At 38.9% G+C, this 23,550-nt stretch overlaps 2 protein-coding genes and 2 non-coding genes across 5 annotated transcripts; 2 read left to right on the top strand and 2 right to left on the bottom strand.

The window, feature by feature from the left end:
• Window positions 1-488: 488 nt before the first annotated feature.
• Window positions 489-1,400, bottom strand: LOC149622047 (uncharacterized). Of its 2 annotated transcripts, XM_089853642.1 has the most exons (3): window positions 950-1,400; window positions 737-756; window positions 489-671 (listed from the first exon to the last, which is right to left on the bottom strand). In XM_089853642.1, exons 1-3 carry the CDS (start codon window positions 1,065-1,067, stop codon window positions 600-602), a joined length of 210 nt encoding a protein of 69 aa, XP_089709768.1. In that variant the 5' UTR covers window positions 1,068-1,400; the 3' UTR covers window positions 489-599. The 2 variants fall into 2 exon arrangements, with proteins under 2 accessions (XP_089709768.1, XP_089709767.1); XM_089853641.1 differs by having other exon boundaries at window positions 489-756.
• Window positions 1,401-2,026: 626 nt separating this feature from the next.
• LOC149622046 (uncharacterized) lies at window positions 2,027-9,159 on the bottom strand. The gene is made up of 5 exons (XM_089853646.1): window positions 8,645-9,159; window positions 4,911-5,297; window positions 4,384-4,804; window positions 4,217-4,279; window positions 2,027-2,062 (listed from the first exon to the last, which is right to left on the bottom strand). The coding sequence occupies exons 1-5, from the start codon at window positions 9,157-9,159 to the stop codon at window positions 2,027-2,029; spliced, it is 1,422 nt and encodes a 473-aa protein (XP_089709772.1).
• A 2,538-nt stretch (window positions 9,160-11,697) lies between these two features.
• TRNAH-GUG (transfer RNA histidin (anticodon GUG)) lies at window positions 11,698-11,769 on the top strand. Its single transcript has one exon. It is a non-coding gene; the product is annotated as a tRNA-His (tRNA).
• A 9,682-nt stretch (window positions 11,770-21,451) lies between these two features.
• On the top strand, window positions 21,452-21,641 carry LOC149622044 (U2 spliceosomal RNA). The gene has a single exon (XR_016375008.1). It is a non-coding gene; the product is annotated as a U2 spliceosomal RNA (small nuclear RNA).
• Window positions 21,642-23,550: the final 1,909 nt, after the last annotated feature.

Raw genomic sequence — 23,550 nt, 5'->3', positions numbered from 1 at the left:
TGCGTCACGACGGAGAACCACGTCCAGGACATGGACTACGCCAAGAACGAGAGCGAAGCGCGCCTATTGTTCAGCATGTTCCTCGTTAGTCAAATGCCGGCATGCCTCGTTGTGACATGCGAAATCTGTTACAAACTATGCCCGTGTTTCAAACAACGTTCGACTAAAAGACAAGCCGTCGCAAAAAGATGGTGCGATTAACCATTTGGGCTTAAAATGGCTACGAAAAGCGGCGCTCACAGGACATCCTCACTTTAGCTCCTTATATTAGCTGACAAATACCGTGCAGTGAACCACATCAAAAGATAGTTTGTGTACATCAAAATAAAGTTCTTCTAACCACTAGGGCAATAATTGGTTTTTCTCAAGACAGACCACGCTAGACTAAGAAAGTATGTGCTAATTAAAGCTAGACTAAGGTGTCTGTAAGAATAGAAAACAAAATATTTTCCAGATAAGCTCCGAAAAAAGATTATTAGCTACTATCAGGGATAGATAGACTTTTTTAAGACGGAATGGGTAACAGGGTTATTCGGGTGCGCGTCCTAGTCCACGACTCCCTTACCCGTGACGGAGGGTTATGAAAGAAGAGGCGGGTCTTATTTTCGTAATGGCGTTGTATGTATATCCGGGTCAAGTAAACGTCGTCTGCCCGTCGTCTGCCCATTCGTCTGCCAAGTTGGAATGGGCTCGGATTGTAATTTTTGAAATAACATTGTTTAAAAATGGAAGTTACACAAGACATAGGGCTTGCAACTGAAAAAAAAACGGGGAAGACCCAAGAAAATTTAAAGTGAGTTAGAATTGAGTAAAAGTCTTCATAGATATTACAGCACGAACAGGTTTTAACCAAACACTAAGCCTTGGTTAACTTCATCAAATTCGTTTACAAAATCATGAGGATAGTAGAAATGATTGGCTTAAGAAAGAATTAGCGAACACTTTTCACCTTTACAGATGTACTCCAAATCCAAAACACCGGCACCAAATTCACTAACTACCTTCTTAATTGCTATTAAAAACAATTCCCGAATAATTACCGCACCCTCGCATTTAGACGGCTCCATTTTGAACCCCTGTGAAGACGCTTATCTGTACAACCATAGCCCACTCGATCCGCGCTCTATAGCTATAGCGCGAGCAGCTTGCGTCGTGACGCGCGTGATCGAGTGGGCTATGGTACAACGCAAGAGGGGTCGTAGTCATGGCGACAGAGGTAAACAGGAATTACGTATTTTTGGCCCTCCCCGTCAGCAACGTCACCAATACGTAGTTTTTGTGAGCCAATAAGATAATTTAATTTTTTGGTTACGTGTTGAAGGAAGGGACTATATACTCGTCTATGAGTCGGACTGAAGTAAAGGCCAAACATTGTTTATTCCGTCTTAAAGAAGTCTATCTATCCCTGCTACTATCAAAAATCTATATCAAAATAAATCGTCCTCACTGACTGAGTGACTGATAATGAACACCCAGCCCAAACCGCTTTCCCTAGAAGGCCGAAAATTTGCAGGAACATTACTCATAAGTAGTAGGCGCGTACTAAGAAAGATTTCCCCCAAATCCGCCGCCATCTTAAAAAATGGCGCCCAGAAATGTAAGAAAATCTTCTCTATGCAACAAAGTCCGCGCGTTTCAACCGATTTCACAAATATTTAGTACACTGGTTTCATTTAACCTTAAGACGGACTGAATGGTCTTTCGGGTTCGATTTGTTGCCAACTTTTTAAATGGCGGGCAAAAACTTAAAAACCCTACTTTATGGAATAATGTCCGCGTGAAAAGTAATCACAAAAATGTATCCCTAGGGGCTGACGGGCAACGCCGAGTGCCTTCGCTCCTAGGGTGCTACAAAAATATTAGTCATCAGTAAAATATACTCATTCTTTACATCATTTTGAAGAAAGTTCTTATTACACGCGAGCGACGCCGCGGGTAACAGCTAGTTTATTATAATTACAGCAATTCCCGATAATTTGAATTATTCGACGCGTGGATTCATAAACATAATAAAATCCCTAACTTATCACTGACCTATGATCATCCATGACTTATCCAAGTTCTACAATATACACCACATTTATCATATGCGACGTTTTTTCATGTCTGACGACGTTATTAACCAAATAACGCAAAAAAAGCACAGGGAGATGTTGCGCGAAAAGTAAGTAAACTCGATTAGGGAGAGCAAAGTAACTTTCGAACCCGACTGAAAAAGTCCGAAAGTGGTAAAAGTTTGAAAAAACGAGAGTTCTATTAATACAACCGAAATTATTAAACAAATTAAACAATTAAAAAAAACTTTATTAAATTTAAGTTAGTAAAAGGTTTTTGAGTTACAAAGTTAGGTTTTGTACTATGGCGACATGGCTAAAAAACGGAGGTGTTTTTCTGCAGAGAGCAGGAGCGCAAGTGAAAAAAAGAGAGATGAGAATTTGTTAGAAAATTCTCTCCCGAGAAGTTCAAAAAATAAAAAGGGTTCGAAGACCAATGATCATTGGTCAATAGGCCAAAAGAGCATTTCCATATAAGGAGCGTACGCTACCGTTTTCGTTAAAGAGAGAGAGACAGTACTCTCCATATTACCTTATATGGTCCTATATTTTGTGAAGCCTTAGAATGTCTCTTCTAAGGGAGGTGCTGTACAAAAATGGGCCAAGCCTCGCCTCTTGCCCTTTCCGCCGTAAAACGTTCTGAGATCCCATGTAGAGCCAAGTCTGCCTTTTTGTTCTTATTCAATCGCCAATTGAACAATTATGCTATAAATTAAGTCCTTTTCCTAATTAATAACCAATATTCTTTGACTCTATCATTATTATACATCTTTGTTCGTATCAAAAATATCGTGACTTGGCAATCGCAGGTAAGTAATATTAAAAGGGAGTCGAGGGAATATTCACTAAATCGTCACCGATTTTAAAATAATCGAAGGGATATTCACTAAAACGTTTATGGCCGAGTGGATATGTACAATTTTATAAGATGAGTCATGCATAACCCTATGTACAAGTTTATAAGGCGAGTTATGCATAACCATATTTACAATTTTATAAGGCGAGTTATGCATAACCCTACGTACACGTTTATCAGGTGCGATTGCCAAGTCACGATATTTTTGATACGAACAAAGATGTATAATAATGATAGAGTCAAAGAATATTGGTTATTAATTAGGAAAAGGACTTAATTTATAGCATAATTGTTCAATTGGCGATTGAATAAGAACAAAAAGGCAGACTTGGCTCTACATGGGATCTCAGAACGTTTTACGGCGGAAAGGGCAAGAGGCGAGGCTTGGCCCATTTTTGTACATGTTAATGTTTTTCATAGGATCTCACTTCTTTTTGTAGACCCTCTCGTTATACTTCGGTAGCTATATTAAAACAAGACCCAATCGTTATACTTCGGTAGCTATATTAAAACAAGACCCAATCGTTATACTTCGGTAGCTATAATAAAACAAGACCCTCTCGCTGTACTTCGTTTGCCAATATAATTGCTAACGCTTGTTCATATTTACGCTGAATTACCCCTTTCGACCCCTAGAGAATATACAAAAAAGATAGTACGCTATATTCTAATATAAGAATGTAGCATCAGTTACGACCTTTACGTCCTTTCAACAAGAACACACACTATTTCTGTTGAAAAGACGACAGTGCCATCTAGTTTTAAAATAAAGAACTAAAGAAATATTTTATAAAAATTTCGGGATGTTTTAATTTTTCTGTGCTTTATAAAATAAATGAAAACTAAATCCTGAATTTTAAGTTTCTATCTGCCCTAGAAGTACCTTAGAATTTTGATGATCGGTGAGTGAGTGAGTGAGTGACAAAATAAGGTAGATTTCACCTTCGATATTTCGAAAAGTATATAGGGAAGGAACTTGAAATTTGGAAACTATAGCTAGGATTGACAGTCCTCGCGGCAAGCAAAATTTCATACTTTTACCTATACCCATCACGAAGTTACAGTGGTCTTAAAGTGCCGTGAGTTGCTTCGTGAAAAGGATGTCAGTGCTCGACTTGGCGGGGAGCACTGCCGTGCTCCCAGATATTTTTAGTTTTTTCGATTAACAGTTTTCTTTAGATTCAATAAATAATTTTAGACAAATTATTAAACTTTACGAATACCCATTTTATGATTCAACATAAGTTCCCCCCCTTGAATACAAAGTGTTCAAGATTAATGTTAAATGTTAAGAACAAATATTTACTCGTTTATTTCGAGATTGTAAATTAAAGGGATGGGTCTTTTTAGTTTTGTACCATTCGCAAGCCTAAGTAAACACGATCTAATTTTGTCAACGCGTCCGCGAAATACCTCTTCAACGACTGCCATTTTCCAGCATAGGCGCGGAAGTTTGGGTTCTGAGATTAGTACCACATCGTCTTTTTTAAGTTCTTTGCTTGGTTCTCTTTTCAATTTATGGTGGGCCGAGCGTAATTCTAATAAATAGTCATTTTTCCATCTGAACCATAAGTTATCTATTAGCCTTTGACGATACTTCAGTCGATTTGTTAGTTCTTGGCGTGTTGCAGGTGTGATTGGTTTCTTATGAAATGTTCTTGAGGGTAATGACGTTAATCTTCCACCCACTAGGAAGTGTGCGGGAGTGAGGGGAGTAGGTTCTCCAGGATCTTGGTAGACAAACGTCAAAGGTCTAGAATTTATTAAAGCTTCGACCTCTGTCATAGTTGTGGCGATTTTCTCGTCTTTAAGACGCGCTTGACCAAGTGTTTTGCGCAGACAGACCTTTACGGATCGTACAAGTCGTTCCCAATAGCCTCCCCACCAGGGTGCTCTGTCGACGATGTAATGCCACGTTATGTTTAGTTCTCCGAGATATTTTTTTGACTTCGGTGCTATTTACATTTTTTAATAGCTCTTCGATATCCATATCGGCTCACTTAAACGTCTTTGCGTTGACCGAGTGTATTTGTTTTACCATCCCTCGTCTGGCTATGAATCGACGAAAGGAGAGAAGAAACGCGTCTGCTGTCATATCCGATACCAATTCTAAGTGTACAGCCCGCGTGACTGCGCAAGTGAACAATGCAATGTAGCATTTCTTTCCATCTCTAGAGTAGAGTGGGCCAGCGAAATCAATTCCGCATCTCTCAAAGGGAGGGCTTACGGAAGTTCTAAAGTCTGGCAATGGCGCCATTTCAGCTTCCCCAGCTTTTGCTCTGAATAGTTTGCAGAGTTGGCATTGTTTTAGCGTTTCCTTTACTAGTTTTCTGCCACTGAGTATCCAAAACTGCTCTCTAACTTGAACGAGTGTATCGTTGACACCACTACCCCAGTAACACTGCCGACGCAGGGCCTACATGGTCGGCTTTGTGTGTTACCGACGAGTTGGTAAAAAGTCACTAATAAGTCGGGAGAGTAATGGTTTGAAAGTCGAAATGTCCGCCTGGAGGGACGATGGACCGCCGGTTTTCCCATTGTTTTGAGGCTACTATAAAACGACTGTTGGCCGACTATATGTCGGCGTCATTATGCCTACCTAAAGCCGCGCTCAATCCGACGATTTCGCGGCTTTTTATTATGGGAACGGTAAATCGTCGGTAAAGGGCTGGTAGAGTAAGGGTTTGAGAGTCGAAATGTCCGCCCGGCGGGACGACGGCCCGCCGGTTTTCAGACTGTTATGGGACGACTATAAAACGACTGTTGGCCGACTATAGGTAGGCGTCATTATGCCTACCTAAAGCCGCGCTCAATCCGACGATTTCGCGGCTTTTTATTATGGGAACGGTAAATCGTCGGTAAAAAGCTGGTAGAGTAAGGGTTTGAGAGTCGAAATGTCCGCCCGGCGGGACGACGGCCCGCCGGTTTTCAGACTGTTATGGGACGACTATAAAACGACTGTTGGCCGACTATAGGTAGGCGTCATTACGCCTACCTAAAGCCGCGCTCAATCCGACCATTTCGCGGCTTTTTAGTATAGGAACGGTAAATCGTCGGTAAAGGGCTGGTAGAGTAAGGGTTTGAGAGTCGAAATGTCCGCCCGGCGGGACGACGGCCCGCCGGTTTTCAGACTGTTATGGGGCGACTATAAAACGACTGTTGGCCGACTATAGGTAGGCGTCATTATGCCTACCTAAAGCCGCGCTCAATCCGACCATTTCGCGGCTTTTTAGTATAGGAACGGTAAATCGTCGGTAAAGAGCTGGTAGAGTGAGGGTTTGAGAATCAAAATGTCCGCCCGGTGGGATGACGTCCCACTGGTTTACCGACTGTTACGACACGAATGAAATACGACCCTCATCCAACACGTTTGAGAGTCGACTTAACCGCCTGTCAGCAAGAGGTCCGACGGTTTTGCGACGATCAAGCCTTAACTCGAGACTTCATTCGCTTATAGTAAAGGATAATGATACCAAGTATTGAAATTTCTTTAATACATTTTCAATGAAAATCACTTTAGAATTTGTACTTTGGTTATTTCAAGTAACATACAGGTTGAGCATCAATTATAACAATTTCAAGTATTAAACAATGTATTCGATATTACACGTCAAGTCGAATGGAAATATTGGCTGCCTAGCTAGTTGGTTTTAACCAAAAGTAAATTTTTTCTGGGCAAGTATAATATTTAAATCAATTAAAGCATTTATTAATATTTATTGTTAATATCTTCGATGTGGCCAGTTACTATCTCTTAAATTACAAAAATCTTTATGAAAAATATACAGGGTTGCCACGGAATTTTCAGAACAAAATTCCCGGACGTTTCCAGGTTTTCCCTGACCTTTTTCTCAGATTTTCCCAGACCTTTTAGGGCGGTAGGGTAAATTTTTACATCTCGTTTTAATAATTAAATAAACTCTCTACATTAAGTTTTCCAATGTATTTGTTGCACCAAAATGAATGAGAATCATTTTAACTATAAATAACAGTCTTAAGAGCTTTTTTGAAGGCATTTACTTTATAAAAACAATTCTAGACATATTTAAGGATTGCTCATGGAGTTTTCTGTGTTAAGAGAGGATAAGGAGAAACTTTCATTACTCTTTCAGTAAATACTTTTACCCACTAAAATCAAATTCCCTGAATTTGCTAAAATTTTTAAAATTCCCAGACTTTTCCCTGACCTTTTGGCCCATTTTTAAATTCCCTGACTTTTCCAGGATATCCAGGTACTGTGTCAACCCTGATATACACTTAGAGATTTTTTTAAGGAAAAAGAAAAACATACAATTTTAAAGGGTATTATTTCACACATTTTTCTCTTAAAATGTTTGAAACCGCAAAACAATTCTGTAACTAAAAAAAAAAATTGAGATCTATTTTGGAATTCAGTATTATTTTCACAACCAAAAATCTTTAATATATAAGGTTTTTGATTTCCAAGCGCCCCAAAGCACTTGCTTCTTTTATATTCAAACAAATAAACTGAAAGTATACATAAACGTTTTGGTTTCACTTTATAGGGGTGTGGTTCCCAGCAGATGAGAAGCTAGGTAAAAAAGCAAAGGCTTATGCACAAAACTGGCTTTAAAAGGTAGATAAATTGATAATTCAATAACAAAATTCAAACCTTACGTTTTAGTTTATATAGTGTGACAAAGAACCTTAGCGATGAAATTAAAAGTTAGCAAGCCTAGAACTAATCATTTTCGACCAAAAAAATCTCGTTTAAACATTCTGACGACCCAGCCGCGTCAGAGATACTGGAAAGGCTAACTTGCTTTCGCACTAGCAGCGCCCTCTTCGATGATGACGTGCATGGCGTTATCTTAGTTACGCCAATAGAACAGAGGCGTGTCACCTGACCCGAGAAATTACAGGAGGGAAAATTCAAACTAGAAAATCAGATGTGTTTTCTTGTTTTACAGTTTTTTTGTAACGTTATGCTTCTAGTGTTGCCAAAAATATAGTATTATCAACTTCTGCTTGTGGGTCGAAATATAGTATAAGTTAAATATATAACAAAAAAATTTGGTGGCATATGTGGAATAGTAAAAGTCAAAAAAACCGTACCACGGAAAAAGAAGGCCTATACAACAACTTCGTTTTTCATTTTACTCTTTTCAAACGTGACCATACCGACTAGCGGGAAGGAGTTGGTAATCAATTGGCTAAAATAAGTTACATGTTTAGGACGGTAGGCAAGCCTACTTCAAACCACCACATTTCCAACAGTCGGATAAATGTCGGTTACTAAACGGCCTAAGAATAACTTTGCTTTTAATTTTACTCGTCTTAAACGTCACAATAACGACTAGCGCGAGGGTGTTGGTAATCAATTGGCCAAAAAAGTGTTGGAATTCTTTAGACTGTAGGCAAGCCTACTTTAAACTATCTCAGTTCCAACTGTCGGATAAATGTCGGTTACTAAACGGCCTAAGCATAACTTTGCTTTTAATTTTACTCTTCTTAAACGTCACAATACCGACTAGCGCGAGAGAGTCGGTAATCAATTGTCAAAAAATAAGTTGAAATTTTCTAGACGGTAGGCAAGCCTACTTTAAACCATCTCTGTTCCAACTGTCAGATAGATGTCGGCATTGCCAACTAAAAGAAGTAGTCGGCTTCATGAGTCGGAAAAGTATCGGAATAAGCATAGTACAGCTGACTGGACCGTAAACCGACTATTCGACCTTTAACCGACTGTTATGCGGAAGGCTTGTGCATTAACCTCTCGTGATGGTAGTTAGCAATTAAATTTGAGAGATCATGCTTTTGTGATAAGATCCAGGGGTGTCGCTCGCGATATGAGAGTGATTTTGAGGTTAGTCTTCCTCCTACACACATTAGATTGTGTTCGTCAAGGAAAGGTTCTAGCATGTAGATTTTTGAATCCTTAGATATAGCTTGTTTGTTTTTCAAGTTTTTCATCTCGTCTGGAAAGCTTTCCATTTGAGCAAGCTTAATCCAAAATTTTTCCGCTCTGGATATTTCATCCACTGAGAGCTCATCAAGTTTTCGGTCAAGCTTATTTTTCATCCTTGTATTATCTCTAAATCTTAGTATCCATGCCGTAACACGATAAACTCTTCTTAACCTGCTGTAAGATTTTAGGTTTAAAGGTGGTTCAGTTGCTGGTTCGACTATGCAAATGGCTTGAGTTACAGGTAAAAATGCAGATCTTAATTCTTCCGTTTGCTCTTTAGAATTAGTGCCCTTCAGGTTTAGATTTTTCTTAGGGTGCATTTCCTTTGGTTGGCTTAACCATGCAGGTCCTTTCCACCATAGACTGTTGGAAGATAGGTCAAAAACGGTTCTACCTCTTGTGGGTAGGTCAGCCGGATTTTCTTTTGATCTACAATGATTCCACGCCTCCGGGTTAGTTAGAGTCTGTATCTCCCGGACTCGGTTAGATACGAAAGGTCTCCACTGTTCAACCGATCCTCTTATCCATTGTAGTACTATTGTTGAGTCTGTCCACATTTTTACTCCAGTTGGCTTTACTGTGAACGTATCCAATAGATGTTTTGAGAGTCGAGCGCCTAAGATTGCTCCCATTAACTCCAAGCGGGGTAATGTTTATTTTTTTAAGAGGAGCAACTCTTGTCTTGGCAGCGACTAGTACGGTTCCTATTATTCCATCTTTGGTTTCAAATCTAAGATAGGCGCAAGTAGCGTAAGTCCTTTCAGTTGCATCGACAAATACGTGTAGCTCATTTGTTTTGAAGTTGTCGTAGACTTGTTTTCCAGCTTCTAAGTAATAATATCTTGGTATAAGGATGTTTTTAAGTTCTTGCAATTCTGAAGACCAATTTTCGAACTGAATGGTTATATCTTCGGGTAACTTATCATCCCAAGGTAGACCCATCTGCCACAATAGTTGAAAAAGGAATTTTCCTCTAACGGTAAAAGGCGCTAGCATTCCTAGAGGATCATATATGCGTGCTATAGCTTTAAGCACCCATCTTTTTGTGTTTTGGCGGTCTATTATGAAATCCAGTAAGTTCTCAACTTGGAAAAATATGCAATCTGTCTTTGTATTCCAGGGAATCCCTAAGACCTTGATTTCTGGGGAGTCATCTTGGGTTTCTTCAGAGAAGTTATTCGAAATCCAGAGTTTCCGAAGTTCAGTAGAATTGGTTTTAAACTTGTGAAGCTTCATTCCTGCTTCCAGTAGTATACTAGCGGCTTTAGTTGAGATCTCATAAGCTTTCTTTACGTCATGGCTACTATGGACTAAGTCGTCCACGTATCGTCCCTTGTCCATAGCGTTGCATACTTCCGGTTCTGTAGCTCTGTATTTTTCAAAGTGGTGATTTATTACTGATGACAGCAACAAGGGACTACAGGTAATTCCGAAAGGTACGCGTGTGATTCGGTAGACCTTCATTTGTGAGTTTGTAGTTGGGTTTTTTATGTCAGTCCATAAAAACCTTAGAACATGTCGGTCATTCTTTGCGATAGAGATTTGTAAGAATGCCTTCTGTACATCTCCTGTATAGGCTACTTCTCCTTCTCGGAAACGAATTGCTATGTCAAATATATCTGAATTTAGATTAGGACCAGGGTCCAAGCAGTCGTTTAGTGATGGTTTTCCAATAGCGTGAGACGAACCATCGTAAACTATGCGTAGCTTGGTAGTTTTTCTTGAGTCGTTGTAGACACCTCTGTGAGGCAAGTAGTAGAGCGTGTTTTCAGTTTTTACCTCTCCGAGTGACGATGACGTCACGGAGAGGTATAACACTGGACGTGTCTGTCTGTCTGTGTGTGTGTCTGTCACACCCCACGTGACCGCGTTCGCAGTTTGCGTATCGGAGCAAACGTGTTCCCAATTTCCGGACTGCATTGACAGTTCACGGAAATTTGGGAAATTGGGTTTGTCTCCGCTGGCTACACCACCAGTTTTGGTTTTGCGCAAGTGACCAAATGCGTCCCCCAACTCAGCTATTTCCTTCTTGTTTATTAGGCTTGCCAAATGGTTAATTTCGCGTTGTTTCTTCACCTCGTCCAGTGCCTGAGTGGTAATCGCCACTTCAGCACGAACTTCCTTCAGACTATCATCCTTAATTGCTTTGGAAGTTGAGGAAATTTGGGCTTGTAGGGCATTGTGTTTATTACTTAGTTCGTCTATTTTATCTAAGATGGCGTTGTCGTCTTTTGTTTGTGTTTCCTTCATAGCTTGTAACTCAGATTTGAGAAGCTCACGCATTGCATCCAATGTAACAGCCTGGGGGGGATGTTTCTATTCCTCTAGGTGCATGCATAGTGGAGCGTGGCGGGGGGGAATTAACCACAGAAATCCCAGCTTCGTCTATACTTGTTTTTGGGGGATGGCGCAGGTGGTTATCGTTGTTTCGTAGTGTCAGTATTCGAACGAGAGGTAGACTGACGAGTCTCCCTCATTGCCCCGACCTGTGAGTTGTTTATATTTACGAATTTGGGGAACGTCCCTGGGTTTCTTTTCCTCGTTTTTTCAATGAGTCTTTCGCCACCAGGTTTTCCAAGAGGAACAGCTCAGTGGTAGAGCATTCGACTACAGATCGAGAGGTCGTTGGTTCAAACCGAGTTCCCCCTACAACAGAACGGATCATTGCGTTTATTTTAGTTTAAGCGACATTATGATCATGGTCAAGGGTGCATGGTCAAGGGTGAATAGCTCAGTGGTAGTCTGGTAGAGCATTCGACTGCAGATCAAGAGGTCCTTGATTCAAACCCGAGTTCCCCCTGTAACAGAACGGATCATTGCGATTATTTTAGTTTAAGCGCCATTACGATGAAGATGAAGGGGAAATAGCTCAGTGGTAGAGCATTCGACTGTGAATCGAGAGGTCCTTGGTTCAAACCCGAGTTCCCCTGTAACAGCTTATAAGATCGAATATACGAAAATAAGACTTGGTTGAGAACAGATCTGCTAACAACTCCAAGCTCGTAAAAAATAATTTAATGTTTAGGGTCGCCATTTCAGGTCACTAGTATACGCCCCTCTTCCCTTTGAAAAAAGAATCCATAATATTTCTTAGACCGATAAAAAGCATTATAGGCAGTGTTCAGCGATATCTAGATAAACGTACCTAAGATTCGAATGTAGATCCTTTTTAAAGTATTCTAGTTTTAAGATAAAGCCTCAAAGATTAAATGTACTAAAGTACAAAACTACCGTGCATATAAAAAATATACAGTGACGATACCTTTTATCTATGCCTACAGTCATTGACATGAAACACATTTGGGTAGAATATCTTTTTACCTCTCCGAGTGACGTATGTCACGGAGAGGTTCTAAATTCGACGTGTCTGTCTGTCTGTCTGTCTGTTGTTACACCCACGTGACCGCGTTCGCAGTTTGCAGATCGGAGCAAACGTGTATTCAATTTCCAGACCGCATTTACAGTCCCGGAAATTGTATTCCACTTACAGGCTATTACTCCATTGCCTGTCTAACAACTCTGTTCATTTGTCCACCCCACATGGACACCAGTCTGAACTTTCTAGCTTCTAAACACCACCATCTTCTAGTCTTTCGCCCATTCCACATGGACACCAGTTTGTACTTACTGGCTTCTAAACACCACCACCTTCTCGTCTTTGTCCATTCCACAAGGACACCAGTCTGTACACCTGGCTTCTAACACCACCATCTTCTGGTTTTTGTTTTTGTCCATCCCACATGGACACCAGTCTGTACACCTGGCTTCTAACACCACCATCTTCTGGTCTTTGTTTTTGTCCATCCCACATGGACACCAGTCTGTACACCTGGCTTATAACACCACCATCTTCTGGTCTTTGTTTTTGTCCATCCCACATGGACACCAGTCTGTATACCTGGCTTCTAACACCACCATCATCCTTAAGGTTAAGACATACGCGGCGATCGGCTAGGGTTACGAGAAACGTCTAGCCTTCCAATGTAGGGGTCTTCCTCCAAGGTTCACGCAATTGCGATGTTCTTATCTACAGCTGCGATTCGAATCCTTTATATACTACCTATTTGAATAAGGCGAAGCAACCGGCGTATGCTTCATTTCAAACGCCAATATTAGTCAAGTCTCTCAAGAATGTTTAATTGTTCTTTATCAAAACGATGTAACGCTCAATAAGGCAAACAACTGACGAAGAAAATATTTAATATTAATTATATTTATTTTAATATTTAAGATAATCTTGTTTCTCAACTCAAAATTAATACGGAAAGAGTTAAAAAGCAGCTTATGTTTTTGTCTGTGTGTGTCCGTCCATTGTTACACTAGTGCGTCGCGTTAGCAGTTAGCCTTGTGTTGATGTGTTAAGAAATCATACAGAACCTTAATATTCCCTTTTTCCATAATATAAAGTGAATATGTGGAAGTATTTTTCGTAATTATGATGCATTTAGTACTTTTGTAGCTTTAAAGCTCTGTTTCATTTTGATATTCCAAAGATTTGTTTTAATATTGTTATTTGGAATGGCTGTTTATATATTACTTAAGCTATACTACATCTGTATATACAATAATCCTTGGTTTAGTGACTTCATGAAGAAATCTAAGACCTAGACTCCGGCGGGTATAACAAGTATTATCCGCAATAGGCTTAGTGAAACAAATTGTAAATAATTGAGGCCTGAGGTGAAGTAAACTTTTGGCTTTGATTTTCGTGTCTGAAATGAAGAGACATTAACGGTTCAGAGTGAGCCGAAAGTTTAATACACTCTTAAATAATCAGGTTAAGATTTTATAATAGAGGAAAAGATCATGGTGGCAATTAGATTAGTTAAAGGGCTAATGGTAAACGGGTAGTAGCTACTGACTTATTATTCTCTTTATGGTGCGCATTAACTATTAGTGCGTCTAGGTACAATTTAGCTTTGGTGTTATTTAACGTTAACATTCATGTTGGCAAACTAAGAATATTGTTGAGGTGAGACGAGACGATAGTGTTTACACTGCAAACCAGTTGTGAATGTAGCTATCATAATATAGGGTAAACAGCTGAAGCGTAGACTTCATTTCCTGTTCTTTTCCCCATTGACTGATTTCCATGTGTCCAAGATTTATCCTTATTGGATGTAAAATGTCGTCTACTTTACTGTTCGCTTTGTTTGGAATACTGCTTCAATATTTCGTAAATTTTTACTTCATAAAAGTGAAATAATTCCATATCTAGGTAAATAAGTTTGTAGTAGTAGACCTCTTGACTCGGAGAGGTAATATTTTGGTTTTCCCAACTTGTTTTATCTAAGCTTTAATACCGCTCTGGAGTATGTTTTTTGTGTGTATATTTGGTAAAAAAGTAGATAGTAACGCATAGGCCATATTTCACAGGTACAAAGTTATTTTTGTATTTTATCACTAAGGATCTCACCTACGTAGGTTATATAAGCATTTGCAGCTACCTGGCATTAAGTTTTGTTTTTGTTGCTGCGGACCAAGACAGCTTTAGCGTAGAATGTCGGAGGTCAACAACGTTAGTAGCACTATAACAAATTGTACTGCAAACCGTGTGCTTCAAGTATGTGAACATCCTGAACAGGAAAGTGTCGCGGAACGCGAGTGTAGCACGCAACCGAATCATGGATCAAATGTTCAACTTCCATATCTTTTGGATGGGGAGTTTTTTTTACCACTGGGGGACCCCAACAACGATGACAGTTCAATGAATGTTCAGTGTTTGAGTTGCCCTGATAGAAAGATTTTGAAAGCTGCTAGAACATCAACTGGTAACTTGCTCAAGCACATTAAGGTATGCTATCATTAGACAATGTACAATTCCTTGGGAGTATAACTCTACAATGGTTTCATCAGTGCATCCCAAATGCAGTGACGCGATACATTGTGTCGTGTGACGTTCAGATCAGCTTTGAAAAACTCCATGTCTAAACTTTTATAGTAGCCTAGGTTTATCCCAAATAGAACCCAAAATTGCCCCAATAAATTAACTCACTGACTCTAGGAGGGTTTCTGATTTCTAGTAGTTGTTGTGGACAATAAGTAATAATGTTAAGTCGAGTAGAATCGTGGCAAAGTTCTTTGAAATAGAAAGACATGGAAATGTGTGTCATAAATTCATAATCGTGAAAATAGTGTGTAGCACCTTCGAAAACTTTGGGGACCCCTGATATCGTGTGAATCTTTCAACGGCCGACAACATGATGCACCATTTCGATAATTAATTACATTAACAAGTGTATCAACAAATGAGCCAATATGGTTTCCCTTCGTTTCATAGCATAAAGTCAGGCATTCTTCCATTTCACATCAACTGTGTTGTTCATGGATGTACGGCACTTAAGCCGCGTTTTCTCTTGACTCTTTGAAATCGATTTGAAAAGGTCTAATCCATTTTTTAAATAATTACATATTTTCAAGACATGTTTTACTAACATCTGACTGGGTGCTAGCCACTACGAAGAACATACTATAGTGCATATGGTTAGGAAACCTTGGTTATAGATTGTATATAAAGTTACACAAAATGTTTAGTGAAGTAGTTCTTGCCATTGACGTCGCGATTTGCAACCTAATCACATTTAAGATTACTTATGTATTGACATCAGTCTTAAGTAATGAGGGGTTTCTATTCAAAGCGTAATAGATTATTTAGAGTTATCATGACCTTGTATAACATACTTTAAGTCCATGAAAACATCGTCTATTTTAGGAATATATCTAAATTAAACGAGTGTAAATTGGTTACCTATAATACAAATATTATTTGGATCATGTTCTCATCTCTATGCATATTTATACAGAGAAAACACCCTACCGTTTTAAAACAGCTTGAGGAGAAGAAAGCTGCCAGAAGAAAGAATGTAGATTCTATCGGAACACATTCAAAGCGGTTGTGCTTGTATCCTCCCTCCAAAGATCAAGTAAGTACTACGATATATCTTCACATATGTATGTATGCGTGATTAGTTGATGACCAGCAAAGTATTATCACAATACCTAAGAGTTTATACTTTTTAAATTTAATAAGAAAGTGGTGCAAGTGATTAACGGCATCATAGTTAATTTCTGGTTCGGAAGGCGTAAAATTTAAGGAATGCAAAACGTTCTTATCTAGCCCAGTACAGGTCAAACGCGGTTATTTTATCCTAATGTGTACTTACGTTGCTGTTCTTCCGTTTTGCTAATTACTACATGGAACACCTTTAAAATGAGAATATAAGGTTGCAGCTGTGCATAAGGGACAAAGGCGTCCTTATATCTGTTTTGATATTCATGTCTGATTCACATTTCTACTTTCGAAGGTGGATGAAGTCATAATGGATTACATAGTATCTGAAGTGCGGCCAATATATACTGTTGAGAAGCCTACATTTCGACGTATGGTACAACGCTTATCTGGTGGTGTTGAACCTCCTTATGGCACGTGTTTCAAGAGGAAGCTCGCAACTAAACGCCAGGAAATGGAATGTGACGTAAGAAATCAATTGGCGACTGCCAATTACGTTTGTACAACAGCTGACATTTGGAGCTCGAATCATAAGTCATTCATCGGAGTTACCGGACACTACATCCATACCGAATCACTTAAGCGTGTATCCTTCTTACTTGCATGCCAAAGGTTGAAATATAAACACACTTACATCGAAATATCATCGGCGTTATTCGGAGTATATTCCAACTACGGTTTAACAGTACCAAAACTAGTAGGTACCGTGACGGACAAGGCGTCGAATTTCGGAAAAGCGTTCAGAGTCTTTAGTGTTCCTGACAATATATCTGACGAGGATACGTCCTTTCTGGACGATGATTATCGAACGACCATAGCTGTTGAACAGTTCCCTGAAGCCTCGGTAACCATGGAATTTGTGCAAGAGTCTAAGCTACCACAACACTTCAAATGTTTTGCTCACTCCCTAAATTTGGTTGCAACCACGGATGCCGCAAAAGCTCTCAGTGATGCCACTTACAAAAAAAGGTACAATACTGCTATAGGAAAATGTTGCGCCATCTGGAACAAACTAAGTAGGTCGTCGCAATCGTCTGATTACGTTCATGATCTTCTACCAAAAAAGCTGCCTACTCCATGTCCAACTAGATGGAATGCTTTCTATGATTGCCTGTTAGAAATAAATAAGGCGAAGGAACACCTACCAGCTATAGCTGATATTCTAGATCAACCTAAGTTTAAAACTGCAGATTTCGAGTTCATCGCAGAATATCTCTCAGTTATGCGTCCAATTGCTGTTGCATTAGATCTTTTTCAAGGAGAGAAACAGTGTTACCTTGGTCTGGTGCTTCCTACTTTATATCAGATCAAGCGAACATTGTCTGATATGGAGGGGTTAGAGAAATGTCACCCGTTGAAAAAGACCGTCATTGAAGGCATAAATATGCGGTTTTCAGAAATAATTTCATAAGAGAACTCCAATAGTAATCCCTATATATTAGCTACAGTATCGCTACCTATGTTCAAACTACAGTGGCTATCCATAAGTGAAAAAGAGGACAAGCTAGAACACGTGAAACAACTGTTCTTGTTGGAAGCTACCAAGTTGTTCAATGAAACTAGTGCATTAGAAAGCCGACGCACCATAACCGAGAAACCCCTACCAGATGCATCAAATGGAGCAGACTCCTTCTTTTCGTTCCTCAACACTAACGACGACATTAATTCGGATGATTCTTATACAAATCAAATTACCATGCAAATACTTGCTTATTTGGAGAACAGACGCAGAGACCCCCCCCATGTTAAATCAATATCCGATGGTGAAGGAAATCTTTCTCAAGTACAACACAATATTACCCTCTTCAGCCGCAGTAGAACGGGCCTTTAGTTCTGGAGGCCAAATTCAAACCCCAAGGCGTAATCGATTGGATGATGATATGTTTGAAACTATGCTGATGTTAAAATATAACCAAAATACGTTTCCGTAAATGTTTAGTAAATCCTATACATTCTACTTTAAGTAAAGCCTTACATATATAATATTACAACTTTGCAATCTATAATAATTTTGTAATGGACACTTAGAAGCGGCGAAATATATAATTGTCAGGATATTTTCTACACTGTTGTCCATTTGATTGTAAAAACCGCTTTTGTATCCATTAAGCAGAAATAAAGTACCTTGATAATCTAGGGACATTCAATGTGTTCGATTGTTTACGAAACGTATCTTTGTTCTGGTAAATTTTGTGCCTTGAGGAATGCCGATAAACACTTTTTTATCATGTAAGAGTCTTAGACCCAAGGTTATTATACACCTTGTTTCCGAAAGGTTTTAAAGGAATTATGTTTGTGGTGTGCTTTTTTTTCCAAAATGTCACGGAATGTTTTAGATTCCAAATGGGCCAAAAGAACACCCCACATGTCTTACTGACCTTGTATTGTAAAACATGAACATCAAAGAATCTCGCAGTACTTATATTTGTATAAACCCCGATTTGAAACATACTTAAACCATGGATAAAGAATGCGCGTGAAGAAATTTGTTTCGCTCTACAGGATAGGCAACTCCCTATCTCGGCGACAGCTTATTCTGTAAATACTCTGTTGCAAAATCGATCATCAGCACGCCCAAACCTAGGTCTCTATGTAACATAGCTTTGTATGCGCTGTCAAGACACCAAAAACTTCAGGATCTTCAGGATTTAAAATATCCGCGAGTTTTTTAGCTCGAGTGCACGGACCTCTAGGCTTTTGTTTCAAATACGTGTGAAATTGCCTACCGCCTACTACACTTATCAGAAACTAAGGCCTAGAGGTCCGTGCACTTGAGCTAAAAAACTCGCGGATATTTGAAATCCTGAAGATCCTCGAGTTTTTTTCTCTTGTCAGCACGCACAAAGCTAAATTGCATAGAGACCTGACTTTGCTCGTGGTGACAACCGATGTTGTAACATAGTATATACAGAATACGCTGTCGTTCGAGATAGGGAGTTGCCTATCCTATAAATTAAAAACGAATTTCCTCACGAGCATTCTTTATCCATGCTTCAACCATGGATAAATATAAACCAGAAACACAATGTACAGTAGCTTGGGGAAGCCCAAGTGTTAAATGACAGATTGTGAATTTGTAGTCAGGTGAGTGATATCAATGACGCAAATAACATTAAAAACATGGGTCTTTCGATAACATTCCGTGCATTTCAGTGACATAATAAGATTTGTATCTAACAGGTACTTCAAGAATACTAACTAATATTTGTAGCTTTAATCAATACATTAGGTTAAGATCAATTTACACGAAACCTGTTTCGAAATATAGCCGGTATTAAATATAATGTAAATATAAATCATTGGATACAAAAAATATACCTTTGATACTTTTATCGCACAGCTAAGAAACGTATCTGTGAAATATTTGCTATAGGTACTCGTGGAAACAGTTAAGTTTGAGGACGTACCTATGTATCTGTTATCTAGCATCTTGTACATAGATGCAATATCGCTGAACACTGATTATAGGGTTAGGATGAAATCATTACGGCCTTTCATTTTCACGCATCTTGGGAAGTTTTGCACAATCCTTTTATGCAAGGAATCTAAAAAGCACCCCACGTGAGCATTGCTAGAAGTATTACATGTATAGACAAGGTGACCGAAAAATGATTTAGTATTCGTAGGATGGCGCGATCCGTTGCTAAGGGCAACGCGCTGATTTATCAATAATAATGGAGGACTTACGGCCTTTGTAAATGAGAGAGAAATAAACCTAGAAATTCGATACAAATTTTTTATCTCCACAAAAGGTTATAGATTTAATATCGGGATTAAACGGGGAGGCAGGAGGCTTAGAGGAATTAAGTAAGAAGTTTTTGGTACAATTTCCCAAGCAATTCCCTTTGATATGATTTTTTGGAAACTTAGTAGTGACTAAAAAAAGTAATCCTTCAGACAATAATAAACCAATAGAAAAATGAAGTCCGTTGCTGCTAGGGTCTAAATTAATTAAATACTCCTTAAGCCTTGTTTTGAATTTAAAGAAATATCACGTGCTTAATAATATATATAAAATATACGTTAAGCCTTTGTTTTCGGATTGTGAAAATACATCAACTTCAGCAATTGCTAGAGTAATGTCACGTTAGTAGCATTTCATTGTTTGGTAGCAGAGCGTGAGCAGCGAGATAGATTATTCGCAGAGAAAGACTTCCAAAGCGAGAACACTCCAGCCAAGCAAAGAGGGAAGCCTCTTTGTACCCTCTTTGCTGACATTTGTCCATACTACCCCACTCCATTTTATCTCTATTTGCCATTGATACAAATAAACATATTTAATTTAAAGTGGCCAGTAGGCGATTTGCAGTAGATCAGCTCTAGGTTTTTGCACAGGCTCGAATCCAGCCGGGATGTTTTAAGCCTTTGACAGTGCCTCACCAGGCGTATGTTGCTTTACCTCCAATCTATGACCTACTTCAATCACTTCATGTCAAACTCCAGTTTGTAACCAGGAGTTTGAAAACTTATTATGGAACATATCTTATGAACTTATGGTTGTCCTTGATACAGTTTGACCAATCATATTCTGTAACCAATTGCAACTGTGTAGGTCATGAAGAAAAAACAATCTGAAATAAGATTACAAGTTGATAAATCTGTGATTCAATGTGATGAACTTTGGGAGGGATGACGAATTCTTCTTGGAAATGAAATCAAAAAAACTATAGTTACTTAAGGGAGAGATAAGCCCTAATGGAATCATTAAATTTTCAAACAATAACAGTCCTGAGAACCAAGGAAGGCCGAACGAAAAGGCTGATTCAGGGTTAACAAATAGAGAAAGAGAGCTGAAAGCTGTTTTCAAGGGACTTCCGAACCGGTCGCTTCGGTTGCCATTGGTTACCAGCTGCAGATTACCCAACTTCGAAATATGGCAGAGCGCGTGCAGAGAAGCCTCGATACACTTATTGACAAGCCTTTTATTCCTTCATAAGCCCACTTCCTCGATACCCTTTATGCATTACCCAACAAAAGTTGATTAATCCGACGATATCAAATAGGTCTACTGTTTTCAAAATGGGGCGAAGTCGATCGCAGTGTCGTCTGCTTATATATAGAGTTTAGACGGAACATTGAATATTTATGTGGACGCAAAGACGTTAAATAGGGCTTAAATGTCACCAGTCAAAATTTGTTACGTATTGTAAGAAGACTTATCTTAATTAATTTGTTGTCCGCGTAAGAAAACAAGGTACTCAACACATCAGACTCTATTTTACTTCCAGACTTTTGAAAATGGTGTATTGGGAAATCAAGAAAAATCTAGCCATCCTATAGGGTTTTGAAATCCCAGTGGTTTTCAATGAGCGCCTGTAAAGATGTTTACTCTGCCGAACACAGATGTTCAAGGAAATGTGTCCACTAAGGCAGCAATTAAAACTAATTGATGTAATATTATTAAATTAATCAATATAGGGTTGATAAATAATTAAGATTGGGTATGTGGTACTTCTTTCCGCAGTGCATAGACTATTTTAGAGCAATTTTTCATCCAGTAAATAGCTTTTTTTGTATAATTTCGAGTAATAAGGTTCTTAATTTAATTAATTAATTAGCGTTAATTAATGAAATATTTAAGCTTAATTAACCGTGCAATTAGTATCGCTTCTCGGCCTTTTGGCTAAGATCATGTGTAGTATCTGTTCTGATCAGCTTAATATCTGATCGGGTTCCATTGGGACCCTTCGATATTAACTCGCTTTTTGGAACTGGGCGAAGTTTAACGGGCTTGCCCGACTTCGCCACGAGTCGACCTGATATTGCATTACATTCAGGATCAGCTCACTACCTCTCTAATTAAATCGAAATTAAACACGCTTATTCTGAAGCAGCAAACATCAAAGAGATTAGGAGTTGAAGCTAACTGCTTGGGCAAGGCATTGTGGGAGTTCTCGCTGTACTGCTTTATCCTCAGGTTTTAGTTCACTCTTTATATCGGGTTCACCGCATTTCAACCAATAAGAGTGCAGAGAAAGACTTCCAAAGCGAGAACACTCCAGCCAAGCAAAGAGGGTAGCCTCTTTGTACCCTCTTTGCTGACTTATGTCCATACTATCTCACTCCATTTTATCTCTATTTGCCATTGATACAAATAAACATATTTAATTTAAAGTGGCCAGTAAGCGATTTGCAGTAGATCAGCTCCAGGTTTTTGCACAGGCTCGAATCCAGCCTGTGACAAAATTAGTTTTTTACTGTTTGGATTAGGTAGTTCTCCCAAGATAAAATAACAACACTATATTAAGCGTAACTAAGATATAAACAAAAATGTGTTTCCTATTAAATCTGCATTAGCCAAGAAACCCGGCGTTGCCCGGGATGTTTTAAGGATCTGAAGTCTATGTAGATGCCCCCTCAAATAAAACATCTCCTTGAAGGAATTTCTTTTTAACCAGTTATATTGCAACTATCAATTTTAATTAAACGATGCTCAATTAGAAGTTTTTATTATAAAGGTTACAGGTATACAATAAGAAGTTCTTAATAGGCTTAATGGCTAGGTGTTAGCACAAGTCCCAACCCTTGTGAAGAACTGAACCAAACTACTTCTAATGAACTAGATTTCCCTGGTGTTACTGATATCAGAAGTTAATAAACATTGTTCCAAAAGTATGAGACTACCCATACTTCGTAGTGCTACAGACTTACAGCTCGAGCTAGTTCGAGAACGACGGAAGCGAGTATTGAAGTCCTACATTCGGTGGTTAATTTTGCAGGACTTCCATCTTCCTATTTAGTCTGAATTGCTAAGCCTTTGACAGCGCCTCATCAGGCGTATGTTGCTTTACCTCCAATCTATGACCTACTTCAATCACTTCATGTCAAACTCCAGTTTGTAACCAGGAGTTTGAAAACTTATTATGGAACATTTCTTATGAACTTATGGTTGTCCTTGATACAGTTTGACCAATCATATTCTGTAACCAATAGCAACTGTGTAGGTCAACGCATTTGGGTGCACCCTCGAACCTGAAGAACGTACATATTCCCTTCAAAACAAATTTTTCCTTGCCCTTGTTTGATTAAATAATCTCCATGACAAACTGACAATGAGAACATCGAAGAGCTTGCTATTTAATGGAAATTTCATTTGAGATTTTTTGGGGTGGTTTTTTTTACCAAGGAATTTTTTTTTTAGATTTTTTTTCCGTGGATTTTTTTGGTTTTGGCTTTTTTTACTGGATACCGTGTAAAATATACCGCTGATGAGAAGAGAGGTGTTTGCGGCAAGGCGCACCTCCTTAAAACTCGACGACCCGGGATTCTTCGCACTAAACCATCATTCTTTTTACGACAGGTTCTGGAATGCTTGTGAGTTTGCAGTTTTAACAAGTTGTTCCATTTTTCACTTCCATCCCCTTTCGAGCAAGTAATGTTCGTACACTGTAAAAAAGAAGATTCAAAATTGATTTTTTTAGCGTAGAATATCGTGCCACTGTAGTGGTACGCATTAGCAATTAAATTTGAACGCATAAAGTGGTAATTAATTGTACACGCTTACGAAATGTTTATATTTGAACGGTAATATTGATATTCAAAAATTCACACTAATGAAGCATTTAGATTTTGTTATTTTGCCATTCAAATATGATTACACTAGCATTTAACAAGATGGCCCGGCCAGATTAGAGCCCCATCGTTTGTAAGGCTCCAGCAATCGAGAGCGTTTTACTTGTTAAACACTGTAGTGAGTACGCAA

The sequence above is a fragment of the Phalangium opilio genome, unplaced genomic scaffold (genome assembly GCF_054372755.1).
Source record: "Phalangium opilio isolate 3A_F unplaced genomic scaffold, DU_Popi_V2 ptg000200l_1, whole genome shotgun sequence".
NCBI classification, from domain to species: domain Eukaryota; kingdom Metazoa; phylum Arthropoda; class Arachnida; order Opiliones; family Phalangiidae; genus Phalangium; species Phalangium opilio.
Note: the sequence above shows the minus strand (reverse complement) of the source record. Positions and strands in the feature narration are given on the sequence as shown.